We start from the raw sequence: 20,330 nt of genomic DNA on the forward strand, positions 1-20,330 counted from the left end.
TACATCAGCATGGCTGTGATTACAATGCTTTTTGTAATGCAATTTTACAATAAAATTACAGTTAATGTTAAGCAATTAACACATTTTGCATTGTAGCATTTTACTATTTCTCCCATACAATTATTTTTTTTTTTTACTAATCTTTTGACTAAATATTGATAATCCAAACTATATGTATTTTTGACAAAGTTCGACAAACCAAATATTCAAGATAGCGTCAACCAAATGGTAATGTTTAAAAATCAGTCACTGAAAACCCATATTGATGGACCACTGTTCTGAATAATGAGGGTGACACGTCCAGCTGAATGATTTTAAATGATTTTAACATCAAAACCAAACAAGTGAAATGGATGTAGAGGCCTAGAGCCAGATTTACTGACATGATTCTGTTGCATTAATAGTCCAACAACTTTTATTTCTGCTACTTTAGTCAGTTTTGAGCGAGCAGTTTCTCTTTAAAGACCCTGCATCGCGTTTCACTTGCCACCGATGCTGTGGACATAAAATCTCACTATAAAAAGATTTATATCACTCTCTTTAAAACTTGATTTATATTACACGTCTTTAGACCATTTCTCCTCTCAAAAAAACTCAGCGATGTGCACACAATAGACAGGACGATCATTACCACAGTAAAAGGTGGTTGTGGCAAGTCTTTTCATCCTTGTAGGAGAATTAAATTTCACATGACTGCACCTTAAAAATTTCAATTGAATCATATATCGTCAGCTTAGCTCGAGGCAGAGCAAGCATCACGTCCAAAGTGATCATAACTGCTGTGAATTGTGGCCCGTAACCTCTGAAGTAAACGGTCAGAAATCTCAGCGCCGTCTGGGCATCTTTTTGACAGCCCGTTACGAAGATAAACCCAAGGAGAATCAGAAGCAAATAATCCCCAGTGATCCGCTCTCTTCCCTGCATTGTTTTAACATAGTGCCTCCACCTATTACAATCCTGCCATCACTTCACATTACAGGTCAAAGTTATGGTGCTTAATTACATGCCGCCTGCTCCCCGCTTCTAATAACCTGTCATTTGGGGGGAATTTGAATGTCACACCATATTGTGGAGCCGTAATGGCGTCCGGCAGATCCACTGATGGGACGTTTTAGGACAATTATAGGAGATATTCAAATCGCAGGTGGGGTATTGAGTGACCCGCAGCATATACAGATTTTCCGTCACTGTCTGAGACACACACACACACACACTTCCTCCTCCACACTCAGAACTTGACCCCGCGATCCTCCGCGCTTGACATTGACAAAATGAACGCCTCTGCCGCCGAAATAGTTTAACTGTAGCCTGATCGCTTTTATTATCCTTCTAATCCAGATATCAGCTATTTCATCAGGCCGGAAGATATGCATGTCATGAATTATTTTGACACGGGGACCTTTTAATTTTCTCCAGCAATATTTCATCCCACCAATCAGCGGCTGAAGTCAGCGGTGCCGCGCGGCCGTGGCGGTGTTAGAGGACAGTGCTCTCCCGACGGCTTCAAATCATCTGGGAGCTGTAATGAGCTATGGACACAATTATTATCATCTCCTGTGCTCACACATTTCATCAGCCCAAGGGGGGCAGATGCAAGATCACACGCACAGGGAGCCTTAAACAGAAGCTATTCTATGTAAAAGTGTTATGCTCCATGACATTCGGGGATAAATGTAATCTCTATTGATGACATTTATTGGAATTATTTTGAGTCAACCTTGTGTTTATAGTAATGCACTTTGAAAAGCTAGGGGCCGAAATAGCACCGAATTTTCCGTGTTTTGAAAGTGTAGCAATAATATCAAGACATAATGATATTACACAAAGACATAATAAGGGGAGGAGACAAACCACTTATACAAAATAAGCAATTTAAGAAATCATAACACTCAATATGGCGGCTATAAGAATGGAAGGTGAATGCAATTTCACCATGTACAACATGATCCTGGATCAACATCTTTGTTGACCCTGGAACAACATTCCAATCAGATCTGAGGGTTTACAGTTTAGGTGAAGTTTAGATTTACAACCAGTGTCTTTTTACAAAGAATACAAATACAGAAATAAGCTGCAAATACTCACAACGCAACCAAATAAAGAAGCGCGCTGCAAATACTCGCAACTCAACCAAATACAGAAACGCCCTGCAAATACTCTCAACTCAACCAAATACAGAAACGCCCTGCAAATATTCGCAACTCAACCAAATACAGAAGCGCGCTGCAAATACTCGCAACTCAACCAAATACAGAAACGCCCTGCAACTCAACCAAATACAGAAACGCAAATCAAATACTCACAACGCAACCAAATACAGAAACGCAATGCAAATACTCGCAACTCAACCAAATACAGAAACGCATTGCAAATACTCACAACGCAACCAAATACAGAAACGCTCTGCAAATACTCACAACGCAACCAAATACAGAAGCGCGCTGCAAATACTCGCAACTCAACCAAATACAGAAACGCGCTGCAAATACTCGCAACTCAACCAAATACAGAAGCGCGCTGCAAATACTCGCAACTCAACCAAATACAGAAACGCAATGCAAATACTCGCAACTCAACCAAATACAGAAACGCATTGCAAATACTCACAACGCAACCAAATACAGAAACGCTCTGCAAATACTCACAACGCAACCAAATACAGAAGCGCGCTGCAAATACTCGCAACTCAACCAAATACAGAAACGCGCTGCAAATACTCGCAACTCAACCAAATACAGAAACGCTCTGCAAATACTCGCATTGCAACCAGATACAGACACCCACTGCAAATACTCGCAATGCATTCAAAAACATAAACGCACTGCAAATACTCACAACACATCCAAATACAGAAACACGCTGCAAATACTCGCAACACAACCAAATACAGAAACACTCTGCAAATACTCGCAACACAACCAAATACAGAAGCACGCTGCAAATATTCACTACGCAACCAAATACAGAAACACTCTGCAAATACTAGCAATGCATCCAAATACAGAAACACGCTGCAAATACTCACAACTCAACCAAATACAGAAACACGCTGCAAATATTCACTACGCAACCAAATACAGAAACACTCTGCAAATACAGAAACACAACCAAATACAGAAACACGCTGCAAATACTCGCAACACAACCAAATACAGAAGCACGCTGCAAATATTCACTATGCAACCAAATACAGAAACACTCTGCAAATACAGAAACACAACCAAATACAGAAACACACTGCAAATACTCACAACTCAACCATATACAGAAACACGCTGCAAATACTAGCAATGCATCCATATACAGAAACACTCTGCAAATATTCACAACTCAACCAAATACAGAAACGCAATGCAAATACTCGCAACTCAACCAAATACAGAAACGCAATGCAAATACTCACAACCCAACCAAATACAGAAACGCGCTGCAAATACTCACAACGCAACCAAATACAGAAATGCGCAGCAAATACTCGCAACTCAATCAAATACAGAAATGCGCTGCAAATACTCACAACTCAACCAAATACAGAAACGCAATGCAAATACTCACAACTCAACCAAATACAGAAACATGCTTGCAAATACTCTCAACTCAACCAAATACAGAAACGCTCTGCAAATACTCGCAATGCAACCAAATACAGAGACGTGCTGTAAATACTCGCAATGCATTCAAAAACATAAACGTGCTGCAAATACTCGCAACACAACCAAATACAGACACATGCTGCAAATACTCACACAGAAACCAAATACAGAAACACTCTGCAAATACTCGCAACACAACCAAATACAGAAAAACGCTGCAAATACTCGCAACACAACCAAATACAGAAACGCGCTGCAAATACTCGCAACACAACCAAATACAGAAACGCGCTGCAAATACTAGCAATGCATCCATATACAGAAATACACTGCAAACAGCACAAAGCTCAACGTGCTGCAACTGAAGAAAACACATGCAAATAGAAAAAAACTAACCTGAAAGGTGAGTTTTTTTGCTTATTTTAGCATCCGGATTGAATGTGCATTGTGAGTATTTGCAGCGCGTTTTGGTTTTTGGTTGCGTTGTGAGTATTTGCAGCGTGTTTCTGTATTTGGTTGCGTTGTGAGTATTTGCAGCACATGCGTTGTCAAACTTAGGAAGATGTTTCTTAATTTGCTGGTGTTTTTTTCTTTCTATTTGCATGTGTTTTCTAGAGTTGCAGCACGTTGAGCACTCTCGGCCACCGTAAGAAAAGCTCTGACGCTACTTCCATTAGTCCACCTTCAACGGACAATTTAAACAACGTTATAGATCAAATGATAAACATGTTTACTGAAGATTTGTATTTAAAAGTACTTTAACCAAAAATACAAGCTTCAATTGTATTGAATTTATTTTACTTTTAAACACTCCAGAATGTCTTGTCTCATAGACTTCCATTGTAAGTGTGTTTATGTATGTTTTTGGAGGTTTTGACAAACTGAGAGATGATTCGAAATCATTTTTGGTGGTAATCAACAATCAACAGTGTGCATAGATTGCTTTTTTTTTTTATTTAGCAAAGAGTATTGTTTTAAGCTTGTTAATTCCACTCAAATAAATAAATACTCAATCATAAAATATTATTAAAAACAAAATAAGAAACAGACTGCCTTATAAACACATCAAAAATAGTAATCCATAATTCGAGGGACCACAAGACCCTAGACCTGTGTACCATGTTTCTGTCTTGTTGCATCTAACCTCACTGATTTCTGGAGATAAATGTATGTGGAAAAGCTGATCTCATTCCTAAATCTGTGAATCTATGACCTTCTCCCAACCAAGTGATGACCCTAGATTTAAAACGAAACATTAAAGAACATTACACAAGACGCCATTCCATCAGCCTTTGAGGAAAAGAAAAATGTTTCAATTAAATCTCCAGTATCAGCACCAGCGCTGATTACACACACACTTTCACATCCTCAAAAAGTTATTTGACATAAATTACGGGTGTCACATCATTTTCCAGCACATAGAATGCAATTTACGGCCGATCCCATTGACTGGGAGCTGAACCTCGAATAAAATCGCCAAACTGCCTGGGCAATAAGATGCACCTTTCTCTCCCATCAGCACACAATCAGTCCGCCGGCCTCAGGCAGATTAACAATGCAAATACTGCTCATGATAGTAACGACACATTTATGCACAAATACTGAGCTGTGGTCGATATCTTTCAGAGCCAGGAAGGTTTGGAGCCATTGGTTTTATCAGCTTCCCTCTTCAAATAAAATGAACTGCCTAGTAAGAGGATGGAAGAGATGCATCTGTAATACTCAATAAATTAAAACATGTTTTAGTGGAGTTCACAGCATCACCGTATTTGTCTTCAAGGTGAGTTTAAAGGTCTTAATGACAGTTTGTTTTTCAGTCAAATGTGAAACAATGAAAAACTTCAGTTATTTAAATGAACATACATTGCATGAGTCTTAAATAACAATAGAGAGCTTTTCTATAGGTTGTTTTCTACATAATCAGGATTGTATTTTTGAACCAAGTTCAGTGAATTTATGAATGTAAGCAGGACACTTAATGATGTGTCATTGTGTATATTCTTCCATTAATATTTTTTGGAATGGGATGACATTTAGCCATGTGTATCATTTTAAAAACAACAAATCAGAAAGTGCCTCAATTTACTCTCCCAACCGTTGAGACCTATCTGACATCAAATAAAGCAATAAAGCATGAAATGGGCCTATTGTGTCATGTTTGCTAACTCATAAGTTAGACATTAAAGTGAATATGATAAACTCATATTGTCGGAATGACAATATGTAACTTAGGTTGCTGAAAACGTGGCACTTCCTGTTTACCTTTGTAGTAACTGCCAACAGCTGAAATTGTATCAAAGCTCATATATCATATTATATACATTTTGAAATATAATTTTGAAAAGTTTTAAAGTATTTAATAGTTCTAAAATCTTTTAAATAATGCACAGGTTTTGACATAATGGAATTTCTCTCATAATTTGTACTTTGGGATTTTTAAAAAATCTCCAAAGATCCTACTAAAAACTAAAATTCTCATAAAATGATTGTGTAAGTGGGACTTATATGGACTTAATATTATATTATATTGTATTGTATTATATATATTGACTAAAAAAGTAACTAAAATATTCCTTGATCTAAATAACGTTGATTGTTGGTTAAATTTCCCAGGATGATTTAGTCACATTACATAACATTTTTGATTAGAATATTATTCTAGTCCATACCATACAATAATGTTACCATGTGAGCAATTTTTTTAGGTTACCTAAAAAAAACTTTTTACAGACCGGCATCTTATTTGATTTGTCGATTTAAAAAAAAAATAAAAAAGTTTTATCCCATTAGGATCTTTGGTAACACTTCATTTTGATGGTCCCTTTTGAAAATTCTGTTGACTATAAGTAACTTTACAACTTCAAGTCAACTAACTTTCATTAGAGTATTAGTAGACTGTCTGCTTAATATCTGCTAACTCTTCATTGTGATGGTCTTCCAACAGACATTCTACTGACTATAAGTAACTCTACCAGTCTTCTAATACTATAATGAGAGTTAGTAGACATGTAGGTGCAACGTTACGTTACTTATAGTCAACAGAATGTGTTAAAGGGACCATCAAAATAAAGTGAAACCGGATCTTTTAGGGTTGTTGGTCACAAACAATGACAGGAAATTCATAAGGTGGGAAGGAGCCGACATGTAAAGAATGGGTCTTAGTCTCGATAAACACTTGCACACGGCCCTCATAAAGCTGTCATCAAACACTTAAGCACTTGACAAGGCAAAACATGCACTTTGTCCTTAACTGTGATCATTTAGTTAGGAAGCAGCACTTCACTGAATGAAAATCATAGCAAACCAGCGCCTCCTAGTGTCAGGACTGACACATTTACTGTAATAAAAGTGTCAGACATTTCACCAGAGGCTTGGAGAGGTCTCACTGCGTAGCTCTGGCTTTTGAAAGCCTATAGTACTGACACAATCACCCCCAGCTAAACCTGCCATACGAGCACAGTATGGTAGCCATATGCATGTTTTCTAGGCCTGTGGCCCAGTTGCAGTAGCTGACCCACTTCACAATCACGATAGTGCCATAGGGGTCTTTCAGAGATGAAGGTGTGTATGTTGGAAAAGGTGCATGGTGATGATTGATGAGGTTTCCTGCGGCTTTCTTTCTGCAAGGCCTGTTGGAAGAGCAAAGCAGACTTTGAAGACTTTGTCCTGATATCTCCCTAAACACAACCCTGATATGCTGCTACACTTGTTTCAACAAATCTACAATTGGACTAGGAATTTGTTGATTTCCTTATTAAAGCTTAGTGATCTAACACCATGTACAGAATCCTAGCTGACCATGTCTCTGCTATCTTTGCTGGGCTGGAGGAGGTGGGTGTCCCTTATGGCTCTTTACACCGAAACAACATGAACAAAACAGATTTCCTGCCCTCCGCTCTCTTTCTCTTCTTCTACTGCAGGACATAGAGAAATTAATACTAGAAGGGATGTATTAAAGGGATAGTTCAACCAAATCACTTACTCACCCTCATGTTGTTCCAAACCTGTATGAGTTTCTTTCTTCTGTTGAACATAAAATTATATATTTTAAAGAATGTTAACCGGACAGTTGACAGAACCCATTGACTTCCATAGTATTTTTTTTTTTCCTACTATGGAAGTCAATGGCTACCGTCAACTGTTCGATTACCCAGAATTATTTTAAAGATCTTCTTTTGTGTTCAACAGAAGAAAGAAACTCATACAGGTTTGGAACAACATGAGGTGAGTAAATGATGACAGATTTATTTATTTATTTATTTGTTTGTTTGTTTTTTTCTTTTTTGGGGGGGGGGGGGGGGGGGGGGTGAACTAACTCTTTAAATTGATCAAATTGACAGTAAACACTTTTACATTATTACAAAAAAAGCTATTTTAAATTAATTGTTCTATTCCTAAAAGAATCCTGAAAACAATGTATGACGGTCTTCACAAAATATTAAGCAGCACAACTGAAATGTTTCTTGAGCACCAAATCAGAATATTTCTGAAGGATCATGTGACACTGAAGACTGTGATGATGCTGAAAATACAGCTTTGATCACAGGAATAAATTACATTTTAAAACAAAATAGAAAAGTTATTTTAAATGGCAATATTTCACCATAATACTGTATTTTTGACTGAATAAATGCAGCCTTTGTGAGCATATGAGACTCATGATGGACCACAAACTTATGAATGGTAGTTTAAATTATATTAATAACTGTTCGATTGAACAGACAATGAGTTATACACAGACTTATTGAAACGAAACCTTATTTTTCACATTTCAAATTTCACACACACCAATATTAGCAATATATGAAAAATACACATTTCTAAAATGCCTTGCCCCATTACTGTAAAAGCAATTTGTTTCTACAAACTGAGTCAAAATTATTTGCTATGGTTTCAACATTTGAAACCTTTAAAGCCATAGTAGTAATTCACGGTAAGATCAGATTCTCAGGCGCTTCTTCTTGGTGTCCGTGAGCATCCAGCTTTAATCAAAAAGAAAAGAAAAGAACAGCAAGCAAATTGATAGTAAGAAATTGGTGTCACCAAACCTAATGAAATGCAATTTACAGAGAAAACAAAACACAACAAACCAAATTTATTTTATCTATTTAATAATCCTTGTCATTACTGTGAACAGTCAAGAACTGTGTGTTCTAAAACTCTTTGTATATAACAGCGAATATGCCCTGTACATGAGAAGCGACTAAAATCTACCGTCTGCCATGGGCTCTGGTTCTGCGTTCCTGGAGTAACAGTAGCTTAAAACGCTTCAAGGAAGGATGATGATGATGATGATGATGTACAGTACAAGAGGAGGGAAATAAAAGTACAGAAAATGCAAACCTCATTTCAATTTGGACTTTGTTCATAAATATAACACTGATGGCCTCTCTCTCATCTTGCACCCAACTAGAAGCACGCCACTGTATGGAGATTCAATGCTGTACACTAATAACAAATCCTTAATGTGAACAGACATGATGTGAGTTCAAATAAAGTCTCTTAAAGCACTGCTGATTAAATTGTCAAATTAGGAAAAAAATACAAAAGTGTGCAAACACTGATGCTTCACAACAACCAAAGTTTTCCAGCATAATAAGGTGAAAAATGAAATCGATTTCAATAGAACTAGTTACATTTAGAAAAGGGCATGTATTGGTTCGTGTAGACTCGTTTTTGATATCGATGCGCGTGTCCTTTTGGAAACACCCTATACTGAACGCAATGGTGACGTACACATCAGTTGCGGGAGAATGTACACACATCCTTAATGCGATACGTGAGGTCATTCGATCGTCTAAACTGTTAAAAGACACCATAGGTCAGGGAGATCTCAGAGAAAGGGGCGAGGGGTGATGGTCATGCAGAGGTGACAGGCACATATCCCGTCAGATTTGACCGGATCATGCATTTGGCCAGCAGGAGAACCCACACTGAAATGATCATGTGTATGAAAGGCCCTGAATTTATGGTTACCCATTTATGGTATTTAGGAATACACAGAAAAAAAAGAAAAAAAAACATTTATAAATGGTCAGTATGGCATAATGGAAAACTGTATTGACGCTCAAAGGTAAAAAAAAAAGAAAAAGAAAAGAAAGACAACCTTATAATATCAGTTCCTAAAGGGTCAGAGCTACTTCACAACATATTTTAGCAGTGTAACAAAGGTTATCTGGTGTTTGGCACATGCTGTAACAAACAACACACACACACACACAAAAAAAAAAGGTTAGTATTACACACACAGTAACAGCCATTTCGTGGTGACTTCCCTTTACTGGAGACATTAAACCGTTAATTATTATTACTGCACACCAACCAGTGCTGGTGTTTTAATGATGTATCATGTGAAATCAGGAACCATCACTACGCATTTCAAATTCAAACCTAAAAAAAATAATATATATATCGTCTTGAGAAGGCTTCAGAAGTTCAGCCGAAGCAAATAAAGAGGATTTAAAACCGTGAAAATGAATCACATCAACAAGCTACGTAGTAGAGGCACACACAGAAGGAAAGGGGTTCAAAAAAAGGCATCAAAAATACAGCATGCTTTGAAAAGTGCTGATGAATAATAACATTAGGATTATTAAATAACTGAAAAAAAAGCAGTTGTTTAAAATGTACAAGAAAGCTGAGATGAAGGGTTAGAACACATCAGAAAACACCCAAATTCATAGAAATGTAGAAAACCCTCAAGGTACGACCCACCCAGCGAAACCCCCGGGCCGTTGTTTAGTCTCAACAGACACGAACCCGCAAGGAGGATCTGGGGCGAATCGTTCGAAAACCTTCTCCCAACCAAAAAAAAAAAAAAAAAAGAAAAAAAAAGTGAGTAAGAGAGAGCAGATACACACAAAACTCTTTCTGTGAACTTCTCCCGGTTGCTCTCAGGTTTTAGTGTCTCGTGGGGTGCGTATGCAGCGTTAACGTGAGTTTGGGAGCAGGTTGGATCGCGTACCATTTACAGCCGCCTGTCATGGTGTTTTTATAAAGTTGGAACATGGTTATAAGTTTATTGCGAGATGCGCTCGGCAGTCTGCAGGCTGTAAAGAGGCGGGGCATGCGGGGAGTCGTCGGGTCACCAGTAAAATGAGCGGGACAGGAAGTTGGCGGCCGTGCTTAGCCAGGTCACGCCATCTTGCACCGAGCCCAGTCGCGTCACAGCCTTGTGCTGCTCCTGAGACGGGCTCTCGTCCTCTGGCAGATAATCCGGCAAATTCACGTTCTGCTCGACCACCACATCCGAGTCCTCTTGGAATGGGATTACAATCTGGATGAGAGGGAAAAGAGAATGATGGGAACAATGACCCATTTTGTTTTAATTGCTAAGCTAGCAGTACAAAATGGAATTAAATATTCAAGCAACCAAAAACAAGTAAATAAATTAGCAGCCAAAACAACAAAACAGAAAGCAACCCATCTGAGTATATGTTTTTAAAATATAACATGAACTATTAGAGCAGAGCAAATACTTAGATAACAAATATAATTTAAATTGTATAATATTACATCAACTTTTTATTTGAAATAGTAAAGATTTTGTCTTTAAAATCATTAGTAAGCAGTATAATAATAATGATGAGGAAACCAAATCAGCATATTACATTTATTTCTGAAGGATCATGTGGCTCTTAATTTTATTTATTTTTTATTAAAATGTTTAAATACAAAAAATATAGGTGCATATGATAAAATAATAATAATAATATGGATAATCATCATCATAATAATGTTATTATTATTACTACATACACTTCTTTAGTGAAAAACTAATTAGAAAACCTACAAATATTTTACTTCTAAGATTTAAAGTCCCCCTGTGGTCAATTTTATCCCTTAAAACTCATCTTTGATTACCAAAATTACATATTTAAAAGTTGTTTTCCTGTGAAACAAATTCATGCCTTAAAATAGCTTGAATGTAACTCATTTAGTATACACAGAGCCATGAATAAGCAAATTAGTCCCCGCCTCCACTCACTCACACCAGTTCAGAGATCCACTCGCTCAACTTTACTGTAGTAAACACTGCATGATGGCAAGTGGAAATCCTGGTTTAATTCAGCCACATATATTTGAACCAGAAACTGATTCAGAAGAAGTGGAAGAGTAAATTATACAGGCTCGTATACGAGTCGATGTATCAGAATGGTAATGCGCTTTTATGTATCGCTCTCTAACACGTCGGACACATAACGGTAATAAATATGGATAGCCTTTTACTTGACTATGTTATGAAACAGCTAATAATGTGTTGCTAATATTACACAAAGCATGTTCACGTTCACCATCTCAGAGTCAGTCAGATGCCTTCAAACAATCAGTATTCCTTAGAAACGCTTTGAACAACTAAGAACGTCAGTGGAGAAAGGCATAGTTCATCATAACATCGTAATATAAATTCACCCGAACAGTATAGCTGTATTGCTAAATGTACACAATTTTTCATATCAACAGAAAAATATACCAGGATAACCTGGCTTCTCGAGACCCCTGCTTCGCAGCACTTAATGATATGCTAAAGCCCGCCGGGTATCATCATGAATATCATCATAAGGTTCAAAAGGTTAAGACATTTTATTGTTAGTTACATCACTCTAGCCCTAATTACTATGTAGCTTTCTCTCTTTGTGCCTGTTCAAGCGGAAAAAGTTTGATCAACAAGTCAATATCTCAATCAACTGCGCCACCTGCTGGTTGTTAAAGGTAGTGTGTGGTAAAGCAGTGTTCCAGACCGCAGGGCTGACGGCCACCGGAGGTCATGACTGTGCCGCTGCAGGTAGAGATCGCCCTTCCAATTCAACCAGAGAGGACACATCTTTCTTTAATGACCACACACTGCATGCAAGAGTGTGTATGTGTGTGTCTCCAGGGCCCTCTGACGCAAGGTTTCAGGGGGAGAGGGACATCCTGAGTGATCATGTGATGAGGGGAAAATGAGTAACTCTTCTGAAGGGGAGGAATAGATAGACAGCACCAGCTCCACATGACAAACTGCATTACCCTCGGCTTTCTCACGGTTTTGAGGACAGACGCAGCGACGGTAGCGTCGGCTAACATCCTCAGGTAGAGGTAGTCAACAAAACTTAACGTCGCTTCAGAAAGGGATAGCTCATCCTAACCTCAACACTGTTATATTATATTTACTCTCTCATGTCATTCGAAACTCAGATCAGATTTGGTTTTTTTTCTTCCAGAAAAAGGAAAGTATGTAATAACGGAGGCTGTCTAGCCCCAAAAAGTGACATGAAGATACTCAACTATCCATTTTTAGATGTGTTTGTTTGATTTACTCACCTCTGATCCATCTTCCCCCCTCATTACCTGCTGTGCCTTCATGACTTTGGTTGAAGCTATAGCAGTTCCCAAGGCCTGGGGAATGAAGATAAATGCATTAGAATGCTGAAATGGGTTTTATAATAGCATCTCTGATCCATAAAGAGTGATTTGTTTCTTCAGAATCATTTCCTTTGGTTCAGTTGATTTATTATTCTTTACATCACCAGTCAAAATAGTTCACAGACGTCCCAACCTGGCATCTTAAAGGCTGCATTTATTTGTTATGTGATATACAGTAAAATCAGTCAAATTGTGAAATATTATAATTTGAAATAACTTTTCTATTTAAATATATTTTAAAATATCATTTATTCCTGTGATTGCATCATTACTTCAGTCTTTAGTGTCACATGATCTTTCAGAAATCATTCTAATAAGCTGATTTGGTGCTCAAGAAACATTTCTTCTTACCATCAATTATTAAAACAGTTGTGCTGCTTAATATTTTGTGAAAACCGTCCTTTTTTTCAGGATTCTTTGATATATAATATTTTTTTTTGTAAAAGTACTTAAGTCGTTATTGTCATGCATGCAATTTAATGTATCCTTGCTAAATAAAACAAAATTTAACAGTAGTATACATGTAGTTAAATATGAATGTTTTTTTACTTTATTAAAACTCATTAAAAATACAAGACATCTAACAAATTTTTTATTTGAATAAAAGCAAACAATATACTGAAATCAAGGCAACACTAGTTTCATTTTTCACAGCCTTTCTTATGTAGTCTGGAAACGGTCATGTTGTTTCTGCTAGATTGTGATCTCACCTCGGCCTTCAGGTCCGAACGGATCCTCACCACGCATCTCTTCACAGCCATTTGGAAGGTAAAGCTGATGACTCCTTTGATCTTTAGCAGTGCCTCTTCACAAAGACTCCTCCGAGTCTGACATAAACAGATACAGTGTGTCAAATTGTGCAAATATCTGAATCTCCATACGCTGCGATTAAACGGGTTACAGTACATGTTGTTTGATTGCAGTTACCGAATCATCCAGCCCGTCGATCTGAAGCACCACCGTTTTGGCCCGTTTGTTCGTGGCGCCCAGGAAAAACTGAGCTTTTCTTCGGCACGAGGCGGACGCTCCCGCCTGTTCGGCCTCCGCACTGCTGGAGTTCTGCAGGATCTCGTAGATCTCAGAGGCTAGCAGCTTCGTCTCGCCTGGCGACGTGCCCCTAGATGAACACATCACACTTCACTGTAGGATTTTCCATTATGACAACAGATGAACAACTAACAATAATGGCCACTTTCGATGAACAAAGAAATAATTGAGCAGTCTAGTCTTTTTAAAAGAGCATGTATTGTACAATTCAGTGCTTGTCGGAGCTGATATTTGAAAAGGTCACCACTCCGGCAGACAAGGGGACAAAACACAGATCTGTGCGGGGGGTAATCTGCACACATGAGGGATACAGAAAAGAGCTTGAACCAACTAACCTTTAATACTGAAACAACACTGTGATTCATCTAGAGCATTCCGTATGGTTTAATATCACAACTAAGTATAATAGCATATTGAATGTAAAGTACACTTGAAAATTAAGAGATTGATGCATCATAGCATGAAAAGCCTAAATAGAAAATATACTGTACACAAGTAGTACTCTAGAGAAAAAATAAAATAATAATAATAATAATAATTAATAATAATAATAATAGGGAGTGGTACAAGCTGCAAATTTGCCCATTAGGGCAAATTAAATGTAAAAATAATAGGATAAAATGATGTCTGTCATCCACTGAAATTGTCTATAACAAGGTCAGAGAAACAAATAAAAAAAATATTACATAATAATAATAATAATAATAAAGAAAAGTTAGGTATTGTGACACAAACAGCGGGATATATGTGAACGAGTTACATTTCAAATAAAATCTGGAAAAAAATGTTTATGCACAAATAATAAAACTACAACAATAACATTTGTATTACTCTTATATTATAAAAGTCTTATTGTGTTGCAGAGTTTTTAAAGCATACATAAAACTTTAATATTCAGAATATTTAGTTTAACATTTTCAGAAAAAAGGATTAATTCTAGATGAACTAAACGGATAAATTTGCTAATAAAAACATTGCCGTAAAAATGCCTAATATTCTCATGTGCATCTCCCATCCATAGGCAGTTTAATATGATTGCCCCTTGCTAAATATACTGTCACAAAAATTATGCACACTGAGGTTACCCCTTCGGTGCATCTTACCCCACTCTCCCCTATGGATTGGGGAACAAAAAGGCCTTAAATACAGAACAAGAATTAAAACAAATGGAAAGTTATTAACATTTTCCATTTAGCCAGTCTGTTTCTTGGTGGCTAACTATAGTCAAGTGACCTGTTCGTTTAATGAGGTTAAAAAAAACAGCAGTTCATTGACATCATTTTAGATCAGGCATGACATCAGAATCTTGATTTGCCCTACAGGCGCTAATGGGGGAGATGCAACTCTGCCATCATTCATGCAGAGCTACAGGAACGGGCATCTGCTCACTGGCATATCTGAGCTGCCAGACCTCCAAGCTTCCCATGTTCACCTGAGGGAATGCTGACGGCATCTATATCCTCCGTCAAAAGCAAGTTGTATATCAACTTCTGCAGCCCATAACAGCACATTCATATATAGGTCTTGGAAATTACAACAAAAAGAGTCAGAAAACACTGAATGTTCCTCATAAAAACAAAAACAAGCATTAGCATAGCTTGGTTCTGAGCTCTGTCGTCTCATCAGGGGTGATGAAGGATTTCTTCACTTCCTCTAGCCATAAAATTTCACAGACTGGGGCGATACACAACCTCTACCCAAAGTCGTTGTGCCGGAAATAGTGACGGGCAGCTTGTGGAACTGCAGGGCACTCCTTGATGGCATCTGTGCTAACTGAAGTGACTGGTGAATGGAAGGGGGCGGGCAGGGAGTCGCCCTGAGAGAAGGATAGGCAGCTCTCTGCCAACCATCGGCACTTCTGTCTGTGAGGCTCCATGTAAACAGAAGGCCCTCGCCGTCTAAAAGCCTGCAGACTTTCGCACTCGAAATAAGCCCGAACTGCAGTGAATATATACATATACTTGGATATTGCGCCTCTATAGTTAGCCTTGGGGTGTAAAAAACATGCAGTTGTATGAATATTTAAAGCATCAGCTGGCATCTACGTTAGTATTGTTTGACATGTGAGGTAAAAGAAACCCTGAGTAAAAGAAACCCTGTTTTCTCAAGCATAATCTAACAAAGGCTCAATGATACGGATTTTTTTCCTGTACTAGATCAGATTTGCCTTGCCACTTTTTACATTTTTCACTGGCCCTATCACATATATATATATATATATATACACGTATACATATATACATATATATATATACATACACGCACTGTGTACACATATACATATACACATACATATATATATATATATATATACACACACACTTTATATTCAACAAATAATCCTGAAAAAAAAAATTCTTAAGTACCAAATCAGCATATTAGAATTATTTCTGAAGGATCATGTGACACTGAAGACTGGAGTAATGATGCTGAAAATACAGCTTTGACATCATAGGAATAAATAACATTTTAAAATGTATTAAAATTAAAAACTTTTTTTAATTTATAAAATATTTCAAAATATTACTGTTTTTACTGCATTTTTTATCAAATGAGCATAAGAGACTTCTTTTAAAAAATAAATAAATAAAATTATATATATATATACTTGTAATAATAATAATAATAATAATAATAATATAAAAGATCTAAAATTTTTATGGACAAAAAGGTTCAATTTGGTTCAAATTCAATTTGAAGAAAAAAAACTTGTCAAAGGTTTTTATTGACAACTATAATGTAACTAAATGACAGCTATAAATTCATAATTATATTTGCAAGACAATTGTGGTTTCCTTATTATCAAAGTAAAAAAATTAAATTTGTTTGCAATGGACAATTATTAATTTTTTTGCATAATTGATAAGTGTAAGAAGTACAGAAAATGCAACACTGGCCTGGATAGAGCAAGTCACAATGTCAACAGGCTCTCTCACACTGGCCATCCTTACTGTTGAACCATGAGTTATGATGTCATTTCCCTTTCTTGTCAGGTAAATGTATAATAACTGATCATTGAAAAAACCACAGTAATCAACCAATATTCTGAATATGGGCACTGAACGTGAACTCCTTAATGTCAATGGTGGTATGATTTTCTCTCTTAGACTGACCTCTGCTGGACATCAGCCGATGGCGAGCAAAACAAATGCAGTCGTGCACCAAATCAGGTTGCTTGACACGACAGTTCGCATTACGCTTAAACAGCAAGATCGCATCATCGCTCCCATTTAGTTTCAAAACAGACAAATCCGCTTATGACAGTATGACCTTTTATCGTGCTCTCAAAATCTGCCCACCTCACACATTCACTTCAACTAAAGCTGCAGGATGAGGATTTCTGCGGAAAGTGCAAAGCGAGCTCACGTTGCCTTCATGTTTTGTGGCAGAATGATGGGAGCGACTTACTTCTGCATGACGTTCTGCAGGCTCAGCATCATTCCCAGCTCGCCCTTCATCTTCTCCCTGTTGGCGTGGCATTCTGCCAGGTAGCGCACCGCCTGGAAGGACACAGAGCCATTAAGGGTCACACAGGGCCATTACAGAGGCATACCGCCAGGCACCGCTGTGATAACAAATCCATTAACACAACACCAGGACTACTCGGGTCAGAGTTACTGTGTGTGTGTGAAAAAGTGTTATTCAAATATACTCCAAATGTCTTCACAGGTGTGATGTCCTTCTGAACGAGGTAAAACATACAGTGGGGTACAAAATTCTGAGGGCACATGGAAAATATGGGGTTCAAACCTGGAAATAAAGTTTTATGATTTAAAAAACGCAATGACGACAATATTTCTAGTTCACTAATCAAATAACTAAATTTGTTTGACCAAATTGACCATGTCAAAGGTTTTTTCTTGCTTCCACTGAAAAACAAGATGCTCTGTAACATTCTCAAATCATGCTGGAGAACATAGATCATGTCCAGATTTCTCTATCCGTCTTACAGAAGAAGGGAGGAAACACTTCCTGTAGAAGTTAGGCTCAGCTTTGTGACAATATTGGACAGCAGGTGGCAGTCTTGTGACTGTCTTTGGACAGCTGGGAGGGCATGGAGTGATCTGATTGGTTGATATGAATGCCTTTATCAAACAACTGATGTCAGACTATTTGAGTTTAATAATAATAAACGTTATTATTTTTTATAATAATTATAGTGTTATAATATCTAATAATAAAAATAACCGCTATATTAGGTACAAATTATTATTCTTACTATTTGTACAAGTTTATTTGAGTTTAATAATAATAAATTATATACATAACAATAATAATATTATTATTAATATTATACACAAGAGTACAATAATAATAAGCCACAATATTAGTTAGAGATTGTTATTATTGATATAAATGTTATTTGAGTTAATAATAATAATATTGTTATTATGTATTATTATTATTATTATTAACAATAAGCCATTATATCAGTATAATATCATTATTATTGTTATTATGTATACAATCATATCCTTTTTATTATTATTATCATTGGTTACAAATAGGTGGCAGTCATGTGTCAGGCCAGCTGGGTGTGCTTTGAGTGTTCTGATTGGCTGATATGAATACCTTGATATCAACAACTGGGACATTTAAAAATGAGGTATAAAGTAGTTCTAAAATCATAATTGCAACCTATTATGCTTTATATTGGGATGTCTGAATCTGAAACTGAATCTAGCAGAGACTGCTTACTGCACACACTATAATAAACCATTCATCAGATTTCCAAGAAATGTGGAAACATTGCTGTTTATTACAGAAAATCAACATATATAAAAATTATACAAAATATTCATGATTATTATGCATAACATTGAAGCTACGTTTGAGTTCCTGATATGAACCCTGACTTACTACACTAACATGGCAGAAAGCATCTTACAGGTCGCTATAGCAAGAATGTCTGCACAATTCTTACAAACTGGATCTTACCAATAGCGCCGAGTAGACGACTTGTGGGTTGGGGTGGTCGAGGAAGAGAATGAGGCCTGGCAAGCAGCCTTGATCTTCAACAATAACTCGCCTGTTGAGGGGGTCAGCAGCTAAGTCCCTCAGCTGATTCACCACAGCCAAGGCATCAGGCTCCCCACTCATGGTGCTCCCACACCAAGGGCCATGCACAGAAAATACACTGATCTTAGCTGAGGGGGGATAAAAACCACAATTAGATCATTTCTGATACCATGGAACGCTTTGTTAATGACAGAAAGCACACTAAGGTCTATGATAATAATAAAATAACATAAAAACTGGTTTATATTGAATAACATAATTTTCAGTCTGCTTAATCTTTTAAAAAATACGATATTTTTTATATTTTAAATATATTATTTTAACAAAAAATAAAAATAGGAACCGGAGATATACTGCCTGACGTCACTCAGTCAACATGCATTTTTGTCTCGCGACACCTTAGCATTGATTTACTGATTATCTTTTTACACGTGGCTTATTTGTGGCTTATTTATGGCTTTCATGGTGCACTAAATGGCCCATGATATTCATATATGATTCATATAGCATAACGAGGCCTTTAACGGGGCCTGTGCTAACCGGCTAACATTGACACGGCATCACAAGACAATGACACTCTTGAATTCTCATATGGGACATAAAACGGCATGTAAAAGCAAACATTTGGCGCTGATTGCTCATTCATATTTAGTCTACAGACATCAATACGGGTGTATCTGAATGTCTTTCTATGAACAAAAACAATGACAGCACGCAAGACAGAGAAAGGCAGAATCTAACGTTACTTATATCGGGTCATATATAAAAATACACAGATATGTAGCCAAATAATAATGATAAATGTACAATCGGTGTATTAGTTTCTGATGTTCGTGGTCTCAATCTTGTTAACCTTGTGTGTGTGTTGTGGCACTGTTGTCCACGCATAACCTTACAGCAAACACGCCCAGGACGGCTCCTCGCTTCAGATGATCCTGTCCAGTCAAAGGATCCCAACAAATGACCTGCTGATGGACACGAAACTGGATGTAGCTCGTGTAATAACGACGAGAGTGAATATGGTTAAAAGTCTTTATGACAGCTGTTCTGGTCAGGTATATTTGTCCATTATCTGCGGAGCTTTAACACCCTGTGCAACACTTCCTGGAATTAGACAGACTGATTGGAGGATATGGACTATGACATCATGCGTTCTTGACCAATAAGAGAGGGTTTTACTAAGATACATATTAATATTTCATAATAATGCTTCACATACAGCACAAGTGAGCATTACAGATCAACAAATCAGAACTAAAGCTTACT

General features: G+C 37.2%; 1 protein-coding gene across 1 annotated transcript; it reads right to left on the bottom strand.

Moving 5' to 3' along the window:
- Window positions 1–7,892: 7,892 nt before the first annotated feature.
- armc1 (armadillo repeat containing 1) lies at window positions 7,893–20,189 on the bottom strand. The gene is made up of 7 exons (XM_082183599.1): window positions 19,961–20,189; window positions 18,984–19,192; window positions 17,454–17,545; window positions 13,926–14,115; window positions 13,709–13,825; window positions 12,897–12,971; window positions 7,893–10,869 (listed from the first exon to the last, which is right to left on the bottom strand). The coding sequence occupies exons 2-7, from the start codon at window positions 19,143–19,145 to the stop codon at window positions 10,678–10,680; spliced, it is 828 nt and encodes a 275-aa protein (XP_082039725.1). The 5' UTR covers window positions 19,146–19,192; window positions 19,961–20,189; the 3' UTR covers window positions 7,893–10,677.
- Between the last annotated feature and the right edge of the window lie 141 nt (window positions 20,190–20,330).

Source organism: Leuciscus leuciscus (assembly GCF_965113295.1).
Source record: "Leuciscus leuciscus genome assembly, chromosome: 11".
In the NCBI taxonomy this organism is placed as follows: Eukaryota; Metazoa; Chordata; class Actinopteri; order Cypriniformes; family Leuciscidae; genus Leuciscus; species Leuciscus leuciscus.